The 19,053-nt window shown below is 36.9% G+C and overlaps 1 protein-coding gene across 3 annotated transcripts in view; it reads left to right on the top strand.

Moving 5' to 3' along the window:
- TRAK2 (trafficking kinesin protein 2) overlaps nt 1-19,053 on the top strand; it is a 66,678-nt gene that overhangs the window by 31,947 nt on the left and 15,678 nt on the right. For all 3 annotated transcript variants that reach the window (XM_046018258.1, XM_046018256.1, XM_046018257.1), the window contains exons 3-9: nt 5,047-5,241; nt 11,679-11,755; nt 13,523-13,639; nt 14,811-15,020; nt 15,639-15,717; nt 17,180-17,310; nt 17,759-17,833. In XM_046018258.1, coding sequence (XP_045874214.1) covers nt 5,047-5,241; nt 11,679-11,755; nt 13,523-13,639; nt 14,811-15,020; nt 15,639-15,717; nt 17,180-17,310; nt 17,759-17,833 — 884 coding nt within the window. The remainder of the gene's footprint in view (nt 1-5,046; nt 5,242-11,678; nt 11,756-13,522; nt 13,640-14,810; nt 15,021-15,638; nt 15,718-17,179; nt 17,311-17,758; nt 17,834-19,053) is intronic.

Here is a 19,053-nt window from a genome sequence, read left to right as displayed (position 1 = left end):
TTTTTATTATAGAGGTCTTACACATATTTAATTTTAAAAATTGTAATTATTTCTGCTACTTTAAGTGGCATTTTTAATTTAATTTTATTCTACAGGTGTTTACTGCTGGTGTATAGAAATGAAATTGATTATATGTTGACCTTGTATTCTGCAACTCTACTTAGTTTTATTTTTTTATTAAAAATTTTCTTTTCAGAGAGCGAGAACACACCAGCAGAGGGCAGAGGGGGCAGGTGCATGAAAGGGGCAGAGGAAGAGGGAGAGAGAATCTTAAGAAAGCTTCATGTTTTGCACAGAGCCCAGTGTGGGGCTCGATCTTATGACCCTGACGTCAAGACCTGAGCTGAAATCAAGAGTCAGATGCTTAACTGACTGAGCGATCTGGGTGGCCCTTAGTTTTATTAACTTCCTTATAGATGCCTTAGAATTCCATCTGTAAACCATAATGTTGTCTACAAAAGGAGACATTTTTACATGTTCTTTTCATTCTGGATGTGTTTTATTTCTTTTTCTTGCCTTCTTGAATAGTACAGGATCTCAGTATATATTTTAATAAAAGTGATGAGAATATGCATCCTTGCCATTTTTCTGATATTAGAGAAAATTTACAGTCTCGCCATTAATTTCCTTTAGAATGGCCTTTTTCAAATTGGAGAATTGTTTTTCTTCTCCTAGTTGGATAAGAGATTTTTGTCATGAATGGGTGTTGAATTTTGTCAAATGCCTGTTTTCCATTACTGAGATGGTTTTTCTTTCTTAGTCTGTCAATATGGTGCATTCTGTTGATTTTCAGTTTTTTCTACTTTTGAATTTTTTAACCAACCTTGTGGGGGAAAACCGACACTTGCCATGATGTATTATCCTTCTGACAGGTTGTGGATTTGATTTATTAATGTTTTGTGTATATGTGTGTGTGCCCCATTCAAGAAAATTATTAATTTGTACTTTTTTTTCTTGCAATGTCTTTATTTGATTTTGGTATTACAGTAATGATGGCCTCATAAAATGAGTTGTAAAATATTCCCGCCTCTATTTTTGAAAAGAGTTTGTATAGAATTAGTGTGATAGCATTTTTTCATCCTTTTACTTTTAACTTACCTGAATATTTAAAGGACATCTCCTATAGAGAGCTTATGGTTAGACCATTTTATCTTTAACTCAGTTTGACAATCTCTACTTTATAATCGGGTGTTTAGACGTTTTACATTTAATATAATTATCAGTCTGGTTGAGTCAGTAGACTCTGTACTGTCATTTGTTTTCTCTTTGTTCCATTTAATGGTTCTTTGTGTTTCCCCCATTCTTTCACTCTTTTGAACTGAGTTCTGGAGTTTTGTTTTGTTTGTTTTGGTCTGGTTTAGGATTCCATTTTAATTCCACTATTGACTTAGTAGGTACACCTCTCATTTTTTTAAGTGGTTGCTCTGTGTTTGCAATTTGCATTTTTAACTTACCACTTTGCATCCTCAGATAACATTATACTACTTCATAAAGTGACATCCTTGGAACAGTGTTCTTCTGTTTCCCTCATCATCCTATGTATCATTGTTGCCCTGTCTCTTACATGTACATGTTATATACATAATTAATTGTTATTATTTTTACTTTAGTCACTTATAGATTAAATAACGAGAATAAAAGTTTTATGTAGTTACATACAGATTTGCCAGTTTTGTCGGTTTTTATTTCTTTTTGGAGATCGAACTTTCCATTTTGTATCATTTTTGCCTGAGGAAGCTTAACATTTCTTGTAACAGGTTAGCTGGCAATGAACAGTTGCGCTTTTCTGCTTGTCTGAAAAAAGTCTTTATTTCACCTTTTATGAGAGGTGTTTTCACTGGTACAGAATTCTGAGTTGATTTTTTATGCGCTTTAACGCATAAAAAGTGTTTGCTTTGCCTGGCTTCTGATGAAATTATTCTTGTCTTTGTTCCCTCAAATGTAATGTTTCCTTTTTTCTCTCTCTCTCTGCTTTTAAGATTTTCTGTTTGGATTTTCTTTGTGTTATTCTGCTTAGAGTCGAGCTTCTTTGAACGATGGATTTATAGTTTTAATTAAATTTACAAGATTTCAGCCATTATTTCTTCAAATATTCTTTCTGCTCTGCCTCTCTCCTTGTCTGTGACTCCAATTGCATGTGTGTTAGACAGTTTGATACTATATGAAAGAAATCACTGATGATCTGTTTGTTTTTTCCCCAGTTGTTTGTTTGTTTTTTTTTCTTTATGCTTCATTTTAGATAGTTTCTATTACTATGCCTTTGAGTCTACTACTGGTTTTGTTGTTTTTTTTTCTTCTGGGGAATATCTACTCTGTTAATGTTATCCAGTGAGTTTTTCAATTTAGATATTATACTCTATTTCTACTTGGGTTTTATAAAGATTGATACAGCTTCTGTTTCTCTTTTCATCAAGTTTATGTTTTCCTTTTAAATCGTGGAGCATATTAATAATCACTGTTTTTAAATTGTTGTTTACTAATTTTATTCATCTTTGTCGTTATTGGGCCTGTTTCTGTTGACTCTTTTTCCAACTGGTAATGGATTACAATTTGCTTATTCTTTGCGTATCTAATAATCTTTTATCAAATGCTTAATATTTTGAATGTTACATCATTAGATGTTTAGATTTTGTTGCCTTCCTTGGAAAACTTAAAATTCGTTCTGACAGGTCCTTAAGTTACTTGCTAATAAGGTCCATCCTTTTGAGGCTTGTTTTTAATCTTTGTTATGTGGGTCTCTAGATCACTCTTTAGATCATATTGTAATGTGCTTGTTTCTAGCATTAATTTAATCCTACTAAGAATAGGTATGGCCTTTCTAAGATCTTTACTGATTATCCGAGATGTTCATAAGGTTTTTCTCCAATGATTAGATGAAATTCAGACCCCTTTTAGCATTGTATAGGAGAGTGACATAATTGGATATAAAGATACGGAGGAAAATTTGAGTGTTTTGAGGCTCTTCCAGAGAAACAAAAGGAGTCCTTGAATCTAAAGGGACACAATATGGCTAAAATTAAGTGAGCATATGGAGGGGACATTTGGAAGATAAAATGTTAGCAAGGGGGTTGTTAAGACTGGATAATCAGGAGAGTAATAAATAGTACGTTATCAGAAATACAGAAGCAAATAGAGGAAGTGAATCATGGATATTTAATCTGCTAAACCTTGATTGTATATACATCTTTGTAAAAATTATTTATTTATTTATTTATTTATTTGACAGAGAGACAGAGATCACAAGTAGGCAGAGAGGCAGGCAGAGAGAGAGGAAGGGGAGCAGGCTCCCCACTGAGCAGAGAGGACGTGGGTCTCAATCCCAAGACCCTGAGATCATGACCTGAGTGGAAGGCAGAGGCTTTAACCTGAGCCACCCATGCGCCCTGTTTATGCATTTTTAAAAGTACCTTTTGGAAGAAGGGAATTGGTAACCTTGAATTTTCACAGAATCTCATTAATGCATATTAAAAGACAATTTCTAATTTAGATGGTTAACAATTTTGTTAAACGTGTTGCGGGTTGAAGAGGAGGTGACAGGGAAGGAAATTGCAGTAAAGATTTTAAAATGTCATTCACACTAAACATTTGCTAAGCAATTAAAATGAAAGAGCTGTCATCTAAAATGAAATAAATAAAAGATCGTTTATAGAGAATGAAAGCTCTTTTAATGAATGTTAAATTTTGTTCTTCATTTCCTGAATTGCCCACAAGTCTGTTTATAGCTCAGCATGTATTTATAGTCAACTTCTTTTCTTTCAGGTATTACACTGACAATTTGTATGTGATAAATTTATGGCAGGAAAAATTTGGATGATTGCATGGAATTGGTAGTAATAAAATTTGGTTGTATTTTTAGGGCTTTTAAAAAGATCTGCTAAGAAAAAAAAGATCTGCTAAGGGTTGAGAGCTTCTTTAGAACCGTATTTAGGATTTTAAATGTACCTTATCTCTGTGATTATGAAGTCACTGCTTGTCCTGGATAAAGAGTGGTCTGTGACACTGTCAGATTTATGGAAGCGTCATTGTTAAGGTCGAGCAGTAGAAATTTACTCTTTTAAGATATGCTTTCTTAAAATGAACTTTGTTGTTCTTTGACAGAGTTAGAATGTTTCTTTATACCACCCACAAAGGAAATAGCCGATCTCTTTATAAAGTGTGAGGGGTCATGTGACATCCTGTATTTCCTCTATTTTAAGCCCGTTAAAAGGGATACATTTACTTTTTTTTCTGTAAACTGCTAAATTTGGTAAGTGTTAAAGGAGGGGCAGTATTTGGAGCAGAGCAGGCAGCCAGGGGCACGCACATAAAGTCAGAGAAGCCAAGTGTGTTCAGAGGTTACATGCAGGAGGCAGCTAGAGGTGTGTGGGCGAGAGAGTGTGATGCGAAGGGTATTCAGGACCTCACATGTGCCACATCTTTCAAGTAAAAGCGGTACAGTACTTAGTCCAGTACTGGCGTTGGAGCGCCGCGCCGAAACACTGGCATGGCTGGTCAACATGTAACCAATAGATGTTAATTTTTTAAAATATCTAGCTACTGTAAGAATATACTGAAATGTGATTTTTCCAAATTTTGAAGACTCTTCCACAGCTTTCAAATTTTGTTATTAAAGAATATGTCATTTTATTCCTTTTGAACTATTTCTGCTCATTGTTTCGTATTGCCTTTCCCCCCAAGCATATATGTTATTTGAGATCAGGTCTTTTTTAAGCAACACTAAATAGACTGACAAGGAGGAAATAAGAAATTTGTTCAAATTCATTTTAGTTTTTAAAAGCATAGTTATAGTCACCCAGCAATATATTTTTAAATAAGGTATAATTAAAATTCATGGTATTATTTTTATTATAGAAGTTTTCATATTAAAGAAACCTAGAGAAAGACCAACTGTAGACCAACACATATTAACACAAATCACTGGAGAAATTATCCTGGCTAGTGTTTCCTTGGTTCTCCTACTTTTGCAAACTAATTTCACTGATGTTTTCTCTGTAGCCTGGTAAGTTGGAATATTTTGGCTTCATTTACATGGACTCTCCTCTTTAGATGTCTGCTCCAATGAGGATCTCCCTGAAGTTGAGCTGGTGAGTCTCCTGGAAGAACAGCTACCCCAGTATAAGCTAAGAGTAGACTCTCTCTTTCTGTATGAAAATCAAGACTGGACTCAGTCTCCACGCCAGCAGCAGCATGCTCCTGATGCCCTCTCTCCAGTCCTTGCCGAAGAGACTTTCCATTATATGAGTGAGTAGTTTTTTTTTTTTTTTTTACCCTTTTAGAGTTTTGCCCATTGAGATAAAGATCATAAGGATCTCGGTGTTGACTTCTAAAACATTTGGCATCCCTAGACATTGTTCGCTGTGTACCTTCTTTAACTCAAACTGATTTCACAGCACAAAGAGATGATTCTGTGTTACGTCTGAATGCAGCCAGTTTGTCATTCTTGTGACTCTGAGTGTCTGGGGTTGCAAGCAATAATCAGATGTTTCCATTTCTCCTTTCTTTTATTTGATACTTTTCTCAGGCTGAATAGAGAAAGGAACTTAAAAAAAAAGTAGTTGAAATTTTAATTGAAAATTTTAATGTCCCTTTATATCTCAAAACATTTATTATCCCAGTAGTTTGCTATCCGGAGCCACCAGCTCTCTTACTTTGTATTTCCTGTTAAACACTCACAGGAACGAGGTCAGTCACTCAGAAGCGTGGCTTTTGAATGCCTAAGTAGTTTTAGTCATTGAAGTATAGAGACCTTTTCGCTTTTGACCTCATTCCAAACATCTGCTTCAAGATGAGCCTTTTTTAATTCATTCACTATAAAAATATTTTGTCCAAAGTAGCTACTAGGATATATAATAAAAGTCTCTAAGTTAAACATTAGTATGTTTGTCAAATTCTTCTCATTTGGGATAGATATGACATTGCATCAGTTCCTAAACCTTTTCCCAGTGAGTGCTTCAGTGTCTTTAATGATTGTTGTGAAATATTAATTTTCACAGTAATCATTAACTTGCTTTTAATAGTAGTTTTCCTAGAACCAGGTTACTTACTGCTCAGGAAAAAAAAAATTGTAAACATTGTTTAAACTTGAATTAGAATATCAAGAAGCTCAAATAAAATGATTTCTTCCTCAATAATTGTTACAAGTAGCTCTTAAGGTTTTCTTAACTTTCAAGTTTGAGAAGTTGCTTGCTTGAGATTTTCTGAGAAGTGCTTTTTTATTTCCATTTCTCTTTGTTCCATGCATTTTTAGATTTATGAGAAGAAAACTCAAACAGAAATTTCATCAGAATAAGTTTAGTTTCTGTCATTATTTTGGTAAAGTGGCCCAGAAAGTGCCCTTAGTTTACTTTTTCTTTGTCATCTATGCCAGTGGAGGATGGAACTGTAGCTAGAAAGCTGTCTTATCATATGGAGTTACTTTTAGGAAGAACTTTAAATAAAAATAAACTTCTTTGGAAAATAAATTATAATCAAATCCTAAAAAAAACACTTGGTTTTCAGGACTTTATGCAAAGTAAATCATGATGTTCAAGGGAGCAATTTAAAACTTAAGATTAATAGGATGTTACAGACCCATACTAACAGGGTCCAGAAAACTATCCTCGTCCTTTAGTCCAAAGGTACTATTTTCATTTCGATGATTTGAAAATTGAACTATGTATGATATACTTAAGATGCTGAAGCAAATAAGCTAGGATTATAATTAGCCCGCTAATTCTTTATCTTGGTACTATGCCTCAATTTCACCATTATTTTAAAGATATCAATTCTTTGGGTTACCAGTTCACTCAAATATAAATACACTTCATTTTGAATTTGCATCTTATGACTATAAAAGATAAGTGGCTTACTTTATTTAGCAAATTGATCGATGTTTTAAAAAGCCAAGATACAAAACATTCTCTGACCCTTTCCAGCAGTTTTCTGTCCCTTTGAGATGCCAAGATCTGTGGTTGTGAATAATCATTATGCACCGTCACAGGCCGTCCTGGGGTTTAGCTCTCTGGTACTACTTCGCCTCTTCTTAGCCCTACTTCCCTCACATAGCAGTGGGTACTCCTGCTCCTTCAAATGCATTTTAACAGCCAATAAAAAGAGGTGCCACAGGCAAAGGCACTTTCTTTTGTAACACAAAGAAGTGGAAAGAGCTGTGAGAAGAAAAATCAAAATTTAGAAGGAAGCAGGGGCAGGGATTTGGGTTGGGAGCCTACCTCAGATGGCTGAAAGGATACTGGGTGTTCTCTGGAGCCCTCACCAAACCAGAAAGAGATTGTTTACTTTTAAAATAGAACACTTGAGAGCATTGGTTGGGTCCAAAAAAATAATTCCGTCCTAGTCCCTGCCATGTATAATTTTTAAGGTACTCAGAGAATATTTTGCATACAGAACGAGTCATTTCAGGATTTCCTTAATTTTATTAAGAGAGAGACCCAGAGTGAGCTATGGGGTGAGCAATGCAGTCAGAGCACATCATTACAGAAAGTGCCATTTGTTCATGGAAAGGCTAAAAATAGAAAGAAACCCGATCTGCCGATCAGGGTATTTTTTTATTTGGGAAAAAAGGGATCACCTGTACCACTTTCTAATGCATAAGAAAAAAGGGTTGGGGGGAAATGATTAGTCTTACAAGTTTTATTTTTTATTTATTTTTTTTTAAGACTTTATTTATTTGACAGAGAGAGACACAGCGAGAGAGGGGACACAGGCAGAGGGAGTGGGAGAGAGAGAAGCAGGCTTCCCGCCAAGCAGGGAGCCCTATCCCAGCTCTCCGGGATCATGACCTGAGCGGAAGGCAGACATGTAACGACTGAGCTACCCAAGCACCCCGTAGTCTTGTAAGTTTTAGTCAAGAGCTCAGCATCACTTGGGGACTTGTTAGAAATGCAAATTCTTGGGTCCCTGGAACCCTGTTGAGAAAGGCTGTCCCAGATGGTGTAGATCACCAGACACCTTCTCTCTGTTCTCAGTGCTTTTGAAGGCAGTTTGTTACATTGCAGAAGCATTCTCCATATTACAGCAAGAGCGGCATCTTCGGGGTTGAAACCGGAAGTCCTGTCTGGAGACACCAGGAGCTCTTGCGGCTTTGACTATGCCATGTGGGCCGTTGGTGTTTCATTTTTGGTTTTTGTTGCTTTGTTTTTGATTTTTTTTGCTGCAAGAGGGTTAGAGAGATTAGAAGACTTCTTAAATTTCAGTTATTGTAAAAACCCTAGGCCTTGAAAAGAGACACATGAGAGACCTATCAAGCACCATCTCATGACAGAGATATCAAAAGGGATTAACGTGGGCCCTTCCTATCCTGAAAAATATGTGAGGTTGAGTAGTCAGTGTGAAATTATGAAGAGTTAGAACTAAAGTAAGGATTGATAAAGTACTTATGTATATTCTCCCCCCCGCCATATTTTTTCAGGAACATCAGGTTCTCCAAGTCTTACACCAAAAATGTTAAACATTAATCAACTACCAACTTGCAAAATTGTTCTGTAAAAATGTTTATCATCTCCCCTGATATATAAAATTTTCTTAAGAGTTAGGAGTTTCCTATCTGTAAACCAGGAATGTTGCTAATTTCTATACTATGTAACATTTTTATTTTAACAGCTGAGAACTGACAGGAAGATAGGATTTGATAGAATTGATTATAATAAAATCAGTCTGCTTGGCTCTCCATTTTTGGTTACAGAGTTACAGAGCAGAATTAGTCTCTCACTTGGGCAGCATTTAATTACAGTGCCTAAATGCCAAGAGAACACTTAAGAGATTTGCCCTGAGTACTTTTGGAATCTTCTAAGCAATGTATCTACCAAGAGGACTGTGTTAAGGAAGAGAAGACAGAACTGATGAGCCTGCAAGGAGGAATTTCTATGTGCTTTGAGGCTTTTCTATGTGCTTTGGGGCTGACTGACATTAATTGAGCTGCTCTGTGCAATTGGGGCGGCCCAGCTTTGGGGCTCAGTAGCATATAGATAGACACTGTTGTACAGACAACAAAAATTGGAGAATCCTGGTTGCCTTATCTAACTTCTTTGCTGTAATAAATATTTAAGCATTTGAAAATTCATTTTTGCTTTTCGAAACCTCTGAACAAGAGCTGCTATTTTTTGATTGCAAAGATAACATTTATTCTTCATGAAAAATTTAGCAAAAGATTAAAAAGAAAACCAGAGATCAACCATAATCTATACCCAGAGATAACCACTATGATATTTTAACATGTATCCTTCTAGCCTCTCTTCTATATCCATATGTATACAAGAGATGCTCACAATTTTAAAACAAAATTGGGATCTGTGTTGTTTTGTAACCTGCATTCATAGATGGATGCTGGTTATTTTTATCAGGTAAAGGCCTTCTGATCCCGGCAGGACTGTGACAGGAAAAGCAGCATGGTGCAAGGAGCCCATTACTGAGAATGAGCAGACCCAAGTTTTTTTTTATGACCTGTGAGATGGAAGTTGTTATCTCATTATTATTCTCACTATCATTCGTTTCTCCTCATTAAAACCTCTTTTATTCTAAACATCTCTGTTCCGTATTACTGTGTTCTTTATTTTCTCTTCCCCTTTCTTCATGTGTGACTTACAACTCACTGGCTCTTTATTACAGCCTTAAGTTACTTCAAAATAAACTTACCATTTTGCCTTCAACTCTGGTCAGTCTTGTCGTATCAACTATATCTTATATTGTTCTGGTTAGTTTTATAAAAAACTGTTTTTAACTGAGTCTCTAGGATTCCTGGTTCTTGCTTCGAGTGTTAACTTCTGAATTGGTTGTTTTCATTGCTAGCTCCCCCTCAGAAACCCTGGGTGTCTCTTACTTCCTGCATGTGCCCTGGGGCTCCTGCAAATCAATTAAATTAGAATCTAGAGATGAGACCCACCACCCTAGGTTACATTTAACTTTGCAACCATTGGCTGGTTTTCTACAGTTAATTTAGAACATAGATATGATTTGATGTTTTTGTCTTATCTTACTGAGGCCAGAAATAATGGAGACCTCACACTAAGTAAATTGTGAAGATTCCTTTGGCCCAAAAGCCTATTTCTCTTACTCCTGTGCTTAAATTGTGGAGCCAGTTTTTCTTTTCTTTTTTTTTTTTTTTTAAAGATTTTATTAATTTATTTGACAGACAGAGATCACAAGTAGGCAGAGAGGCAGGCAGAGAGAGAGGAGGAAGCAGGCTCCCCACTGAGCAGAGAGCCCGATGCGGGGCTCGATCCCAGGACCCTGGGATCATGACCTGAGCCAAAGGCAGAGGCTTTAACCCACTGAGCCACCCAGGCGCCCCTAGGAGCCAGTTTTTCTATGTATAAATATATATGCTCTGGGGGTAAAACTGTTTCTACCCAGATCTTTTTAGTTTCCATCTCCTATTACTATTAATCCAGCACTTTGTTTTACTTTTAGCTAGGAATAAGATGTCATTAATAATTAAGTTGTAGGTAAGTCCCAGATTCATTTTAAGGAGTTTTGGTAGAAAGGAAAATAAAAAGCTCAAATAAAAGTAATACATGTCCTGGGGCACCTGCATGGCTCAGTCAGTTAAGTGTCTGCCTTCAGCTCGGGTCATGATCCCAGGTTCCTGAGATTGAGCCTCACATCGGGCTCCATGCTCAGTGGGGATCCTGCTTCCCCCTTTCCTGCTCTCGCTGCTTGTGTTCCTTCTCTTGCTGTATCTCTCTCTGTCAAATAAATAAATAAAGTCTTAAAAAAAAAAAAGATCCCTCTTTTAGTATGCATCGTTAGCTTAAAAGGGCATTGCTTATTGTGACAGTGGAAGAATTGGGGTCATGTTAGTCATTCTCTTTGGAGCTATACTATTCAATGCATTGACAGTTCCTGAATTTAATGCAGAAATCCTGGACTTAAATTATGCAAATAATAATATAATATACAGTTTCTCTTAAAGATTTATTTATTTATTTATTTGACAGACAGAGATCACAAGTAGGCAGAGAGGCAGGCAGAGAGAGAGAGGTGGTGGGAAGAAGGCTCCCCACTGAGCAGAGAGCCGGATGCGGGGCACAATCCCAGGACCCTGAGATCATGACCTGAGCCAAATGCTTTAACCCAATGAGCCACTTAAGTGCCTCTACAGTTTATCTTATAGTAGAGACCAACATATGGTGGCAATTTTCATAAAGAGTTTTTAATTAAGCTAAAAAAGATGATGCTTCATAACAGAACTACAAAAAGGCCTACAAGTCCATTCCTTGTTTGATATTAGCTCACATAATAGGTGATCACAGATCTTCGACATAATCACAACAGAATTCTAATTAAATATACTTGTAATAACACAACCCCTCACTAACTTACCCCTTGGGAACTTTAGGCCATGAAACAATCGGTGATTTAATCTTCTTCAGGCCCACAGTCTCTAGTGTGAGTGGACCAAAGTTCTTACCAGAGGAGGAGGAGATAGGAAGTGGCTGCCTTATGATAATTTGAGAACTTCCTTAATTCATTGTATGATGTACATTTTGGTAGTAATTATTGGTCTGTTTCCTGAGTGTCTAATATATAAACATTTCTTTTCCTCTTTCACGTATATTTTTATTTCCCCTGAATGACATTTTGTAAAAGCCTGGGTTTGTTGTTGTTATATTTCAACTGTTACAAATATTTAAAACTTTCTTATATTTCCAAATACTATAAACAGTTGTTTTTAACTGTCTTAGTTCTAGGCACAGACAGAGTGGAGCAGATGACCAAAACTTACAATGATATTGACACGGTCACTCACCTTCTGGCAGAGGTAAGAATAGATCTTCTCTTTCTCCGGCACTAAAACTGAACAATCATTTAAAATCTGTCAAGTTTGTGGATCAAATGAAAAACAATGATGTCTTTGCTCTAGGTTATTTTGTATAAGGTTATTATAAGTGGACGGACATTACCAACTGGCATTCCAAAGTAGAATGGCTCCTGGAGTTTATTGTTAGGAAGTTGCAGAGGGTTTAATTTTTGTTGTTGTTATAATGATGCTGGCTTCCCTATCCCTATCTTTAAAAAAAGGAGAAGTTTTGTTTTGTTTTGTTTAATAAATCCTTGCTATTACCCTGGAGCAGAGGTGCCCATTCAGGGAGCATCTCCATTGCAAATCAGTACCAGCAGTTCGCAGCATAAAATAATTTTTTTTAAAAATTATTTATTTATTTATTTTAATTTAAAAGATTTTATTTATTTGACAGAGAGAGAAAGAGAGAGCGAGCGCGGGCACAAGTAGGCAGAGAGGCAGGCAAAGGGGGGGGGGGGAGCAGACTCCCTGCTGAGCAGAGAGCCTGATGTGGGGCTCAATCCCAGGACCCTGAGATCATGGCTGGAGCCGAAGTCAGATGCTTAACCAACTGAGCCACCCAGGCGCCCCAGCATCTTCCCTTTTTTACTTTCAGTTCGGACTCTTATTTGAGCTCAGTTTGTCCGTGACATTTTTGAAATGTGCGGTGTTTCTCTTCCAGCTGGCATTCTTAGAGGTCTCCGTATATGTCGCCGTCCATTGATCTGAAAGAAACTGTCTTTCTCTTCGAAGTATCCTTCTCCCCTCTCCCTGCAGCTCCCTAGAATGATGCTGTGTATGCCACTTAGCCTATACTGGCAATGAGATAAATGGGCCTTGAAAATTTGGAGATAATTCATCCACGTATTTTCATATGTTTTAGAGCAAAAGGATTGAAGCTTAATTTTATTTACGGTGATTAGTGTAAGTGGAACCCAGGCTCGTACATAAGGCAGCTAGATGTGTGTTGACAGTTTCCATCACAGACAGTCCTCACCACCACCACGTAGGTGGGATTCCTGCATGCTTGCTGTGAATCACGTCTACGTAGGAGTAACTCTCGCTTGGCTTGGCTTTTCTGTGGGCCTCCCTGCATCATCACCACCGACTTCTTTAAACTCCTTTCTTCATGCTTTAGCAGAACGTGTAGCCTCAGAACTTCTAGTTTGTTAACCCCTCTTTTATCTCACATTATCATTTTTGCATCAGTTGACAGTAGGGTTCTTGGTTATGCTTTCCTTTAAGCCTCTGGCTCTGAATACATTGAGACTTTGCCCTCACTGGAACTGTTGTCAACATACATACTTTATCCTTACCATGCATAATAGGCAAAAGCAGTCAGCAAATATCTGTTGGGCTTTCACTGTGTGCCAGGCCCTGTCTTCACTTTTTAAAGACCCTATTGATTTTTTAATTTCCCCAAGTCATAAGTTTAAAGGTTGGGTTGTTTGATTCTAATAGGGTGATGAATAAATCTCACTTGAATAAATCTCGCTTGAACAGGATGATGAATGAATCTCACTCGCAAGAAATACAGTCTTGCATTTATAACTGTGGTGGCCGCCCATTGGACCAACACATATTAAACACCACCTGTGTGTCAGGCCCTTATTTGTGATATCTGGACATTAAAATGAACCTTGATGCTTTCCAGGACATTGTTTTTGAGGTTAGAGAAACTGAAGAATTTCTAAACTATCATTTAATTTTGTCTGTACTCAAAAGATGTGTTTGGTGTTCTATTAGAGAGATCGTGATCTGGAGCTAGCTGCTCGAATTGGACAAGCTCTCTTAAAACGGAACCATGTCCTGACTGAGCAGAATGAAGCCCTGGAGGAGCAACTGGGACAAGCGTTTGATCAAGTAAGTCTTTGATCAAGTATTTGTAGCATGAAATAATTACTTCTTGGGCAATGAAGAAATTTATTTTTCTGGGTGCCCCTGAAGTGGTAACAGTAGGTAGGTAAATAACACCAGCGCATGTTGTCTTTGTTGGCGGCCGTTGAACTTACCAGTAGAGAAATTAAGTGTTATTGTGCAGAGGAGCGCTCATGGGAATGTACCTTAGTCAAGATAAAAGCCCGTGTTCAGTACCTACCAAACATGAGGCGCCCTGTGTAGATTCTAATACTTTTTCCTCCTCCCTTTATGTAGATTTTCTGTGTGATCTTACCTTAAATTTATTTATTTTTTTTTAAATTTTATTTCTTTATTTGACAGAGAGAGATCACAAGTAGATAGAGAGGCAGGCAGAGAGAGTGAGAGAGAAGCAGGCTCCCTGCCGAGCAGAGAGCCCGACGCGGGACTCGATCCCAGGACCCTGAGATCATGACCTGAGCCGAAGGCAGCGGCTTAAACCACTGAGCCACCCAGGCGCCCCCCTTAAATTTATTTTTTTAAAAATAACCCTGAATAATAGATACCCAAATGAGGTATCTTTATTCAAAAATCCAAATAAAAGGAAAAGGTGAAGAAATTTATTTCATGTAATAAATATTCTTTCCTGAGAACTGATTTATTATTAACTTGGTTATATTTAAAATTTCCTGTTATTTGTTTTTATCTGGTTTCATTTATATTTTATAAATGCATTATTTTAATAACATTTGAACCTTTACATTGAAAATATTTATTTTCTAAAACTAAAGTTAGGAAGTTATGCAGAGTTATACTTAAAAGCTTAAATGAGACATTGAAGGAAGGGTCTATTGTGACCTTTGAAGGGTCTTTAGTTTTTTTTGTTTTTTTAAGTGTGAATGTATCTTACATGAAATTTTCTTCCTACATTCTTATTATATTGAATATAAAAATTGGCTTCTCACCTAGCACGGAAAAAACTATATTGGTTGAGTTAATGCTCTAACATTGTATCTTAGAAAGTATCTGAAGTTTGTTATTCTCTTTTTAACACTTTAGTCAGTAAAGTCTAGCAATGATTTTATGGATTTTATTTTGTGGTAAGAAACAATTGCTCCATGAAATAACAGCCGTGTGACATGGAAACATCTTATAGATCAAGCCCTTTGATGTGCAGGTTAATCAACTGCAGCATGAGCTGTCCAAGAAAGATGAATTACTTCGAATTGTCTCTATTGCTTCTGAAGAGAGTGAAACTGATTCCAGCTGTTCTACACCCCTCCGGTTCAATGAGTCCTTCAGCTTATCCCAAGGTTTGCTGCAGTTGGACATGCTGCAAGAAAAACTCAAGGAACTGGAAGAGGAGAATATGGCTCTTCGATCCAAGGTACATGCCCACTTTCCCACTAATTCCCACTTTCCTTTACCTTTAGATTTAGGTCCATGTAGCGCTGAGGTAAAATATGGCACTAAGGATTTGCTATTGACATTCCAATTAGGGGTGACAGCCAAGGCATGTGTATTTGCCTTTCATTGTCACTTAGATCCCATTCATTGACGAGTAGATAATAGCAAGCTGGTAGATGAAATAGAGAAAGCCACAGCATGGTATATATATATATGTCTTACGGAGTTTACACAAAATAACTAAATAATTACAACTGTGATAAGAACTATGTTGGAAAATTACAGGGTTTCCTGAACTTGTATAATGGGGGGGAATCAAAGTCCTACTTAATAAGTAAGTGACTTTGTAGCTGAGGCTAGGGATTAGTGAGGTAGAAAAGTATGGAAAAGGGGAGCACCAGGGGGGAATGAGTAGGCATGTGCAAAGGCCCTGAGAGGAATAAGGGGAAGGTATTTGTCATATCCTGTCCCATAACTTTATTTTAGATAAAGCTTTTTGGATTTTGTCTTTCCTTCAAATGAGAATTAAAGGTTTTTAAAGTTAATACTGTAAAGTCATTGGAAGATATTATCACAGACTGATTTTTTTTTCTTGAAGGCTTGTCACATAAAGACAGAAACTATTACCTATGAAGAGAAGGAACAGCAGCTTGTCAATGATTGTGTTAAAGAACTTCGTATGTATTAACACATTTTATTTCATAGTTTTTGGGCAGTTCTTTGGTGGTATATCACCAACTCAGAAATTAAATCAGTGGTTTCAGTAGAGGCATCTGAAGAGATAATTTTTAAGTTACTAAAAATCTTGGAATATCACACTGAGCCCACAACTCTAAACAAAACATCATATGTACTTTTAAGAAATATCTTTATTTCAAATTGCCACCATCATTAAAGAAGGACCTAGATTTCTATCAGTTAAAGCACATTAGAGTGGAAGGAACTGAAGCTTTTATTTTGTCGGTGAGGAAATAGTTCTATAGACGATACAAAGAATACGGTTTGCCAAAGTTAGAAAACTGATAAGTGGCAGAACCAGGGCTTAAATGATGGCATAAAACTTGGCATTTAATGAGTATTTAAGTGCCAGCTGTATGTCTATAACAATGTATTTTGGTTTGATACTGTTGATTAAAAATAATTTGTAAAAATAAATCAGCTAGAAAAAGGCTTTACTAGAGAAAGATACCTAATTTCTCTATAAATATATAACCTTTTATGTTGAGAGAGAAGATATGAAACATCATGCCTGTTCATCTGGGCTGTGGGCGTCAGAATGGGATAGCTTAGAATGACAATGTTAGAGAACCAGAAAAAATGTCAATTGAATCTTCTCCATCAGAGCTCCATCATGCAACCTTTGTGCTCTAAAAAACCAAAGAGGAAATGACTTGCCCGCCAGCTTAGATCCCAGTCTCCTGCCTCCTTATTGCCCTCCTTTGAAATGTTATAGACCTTCTGTCAGTTTTTGAATAGTTTTATATAACACTGAGAAATAGTTTTGCCACTTGTGTTTGATGTTTGAGTTTTTATAAGCAATATTTCCTTCTTCCATGGAATTCTAAAGGTTCTATTTTATGTGCGTGTAAGAATGCCAGGCTCTAGGGATTGCTTCCGAGGCTTTGCTCAGTTTGCTAGGTATCCTGGAAAGTCTGTCTTGTACAGAGGCATCTCCATAGCTTTAACAGATCATGACTGTTTCATTTGGAAATGTTCCTTTGTTAGATTTGTTAAGTTTAATTTTCGTTGCTTATGGGAAATTATTGATGTCCCTGAAGAGTTCTCAGACACATATATGAGATGATGTCTTGGTACTTCAAAACATATATAATCCACCTCTTTTCAGCCTTCTTATCATAAAGAAAAAGATTGAGACAAAACTTTGAGCTTGCTTGCCTTTACAAGTCATCTCTTTTAGCTTCATTGCCTCCTATCCAGTCCTCCGCATTAAGCTATTTCGGAAGACCCTTTATTTTCTTCTACTCGATTATCTGGGTTTATTTCTTAAATTTATGTTACAAATCTATTTGTAATGTAGTCCAGTGCCTGTTACAAAATAGGAGTTAGCCTACAGGACATAGTTTGCCAACCCTTACCCTCCATTTATATTAATTTTTGCATTTCTCTTTTGTTTCCCAGGTGAAACAAATGCTCAGATGTCCAGAATGACTGAAGAACTATCTGGGAAGAGTGATGAACTCATTCGGTATCAGGAAGAGATCTCCTCTCTCCTGTCTCAAATTGTGGATCTTCAACACAAAGTTAAAGAAGTAGGTTCATTCATTCGTTCAACAGATATTCGTTCAGCACTGGCCTCATACCATGCCCTCTGATAAGTGCTAGATACATTAAGCAAAGTAAGCGTGCTCCCTACCCCTTTACAGTGCTGAAGTCCGACTGCTGGTATAGGCTTTCTCTGTCACGAAATATATGAATGACTTCTTTCAAGTTACTATTTCTCTCTGTCAAGTGGGGTTATATTTTCCTTAGAAAACTATGATATGAATTAGTGACTCATGCTCATTGACCTCTGAACATCTTAATTAAGATTTTATATTCTGCCCATTTATTGCTCTTATTCGGCTTTTGAAAGGTTAACTTTTTATAAGCCTTTAGACCTTACCCCTGAGAGATACTCTTAAGATGTCTTTAAAAAAAGGTAGAGTAGCCCATATGTTATATGGGAAGGCTCATTTTTCTCTTTTAATATGTTATTAGCATGTGATTGAGAAGGAGGAACTGAGACTTCACCTACAAGCTTCCAAAGACGCCCAAAGGCAGCTGACCATGGAGGTGAGCGGCTCTCCCTTTGTCTTGTGCGATATTGGGGGCGAGGAAGGAATAGTTTCTTTCATCTCAATGACCAAGAGTGATTAAAGGTGATTACCAGATCTTAAATAATAACAAAAGAATAAGATTAAATTATGAGATATAAGAAGTAAAGCAATTTAAAGGTTCTGTCCCTAAAATTAATAACATGACATCTTTCTTGATTAATAGAGAAAATCTTGTCTTTTGTAAGATTCTTTAGGCATATGTGACCCTTTTACCAGTCTACCTTAATCCAACGGTTTTTAAAATAATTTCGTATGATAAGTGTTTTTGCAGATATGTCAGGAGAAACACCAAAACTCTTTTACTTTTATCTATATAAAAATTCTGTGTATTAGATATAATTTGGGTGGTCCCCTAGCATACACTAAGAATCACCTGGCAAAATTAGTTATAAATGAGATTCCCGGGGCGCCTGGATGGCTCAGTGGTTTGGGCCGCTGCCTTCGGCTCAGGTCATGATCTCGGGGTCCTGGGATCGAGTCCCGTGTCGGGCTCTCTGCTCAGCAGGGAGCCTGCTTCCCTCTCACTCTTTCTGCCTGCCTCTCTGCCTACTTATGATCTCTCTCTGTCAAATAAATAAATAAAATCTTAAAAAAAAAAAAAAATTAAAAAAAAAAATGAGATTCCCAGGCACAGTCACCAAAAGCTTCCAATAGAGTAGTTTTATAGTAAAGGTCTAGAATTATAGTAAAGGTCTAGAATCTGCATGATCCAGTCCACATACCACACCTGAAGAAATTTTTGAAGTTAAAATGTACTCTGAAAAGGGCACCTGGGAGGCTCAGTCCATTGAGTGTCTGCTTTTGGCTCTGGTCACGATCCCAGAGTCCTGAGATCCAGCCCCACATTGGGCTCCCTACTTGGTGGGGAGCCTGCTTCTCTCTTTCCCTCTGCCCCTCCCCACTGCTTGTGCGCGCTCTCTCTCTCTCTCTCTCTCTCTCAAATAAATAAATAAAATAAAATCTTTAAAAATATATATATTCTGAAAGTTATATACTCTTACCATGCTTGTGTACCTAGCTATATAAAGAAGATTCTGAAACAAGGGAGGAGAAATTACTTGTTTGGGATGATTGAGCACCCTGACAACGTATATAATACTTTATAGACTTGATCTTATCATTTCAGAGTGTCATTTCAGAATGATGTATAAAAATATGCACATCTGACATTATGCT

This window comes from Meles meles, chromosome 9, assembly GCF_922984935.1.
Source record: "Meles meles chromosome 9, mMelMel3.1 paternal haplotype, whole genome shotgun sequence".
NCBI classification, from domain to species: domain Eukaryota; kingdom Metazoa; phylum Chordata; class Mammalia; order Carnivora; family Mustelidae; genus Meles; species Meles meles.
This window is presented reverse-complemented; position numbering and strand designations above follow the sequence as displayed.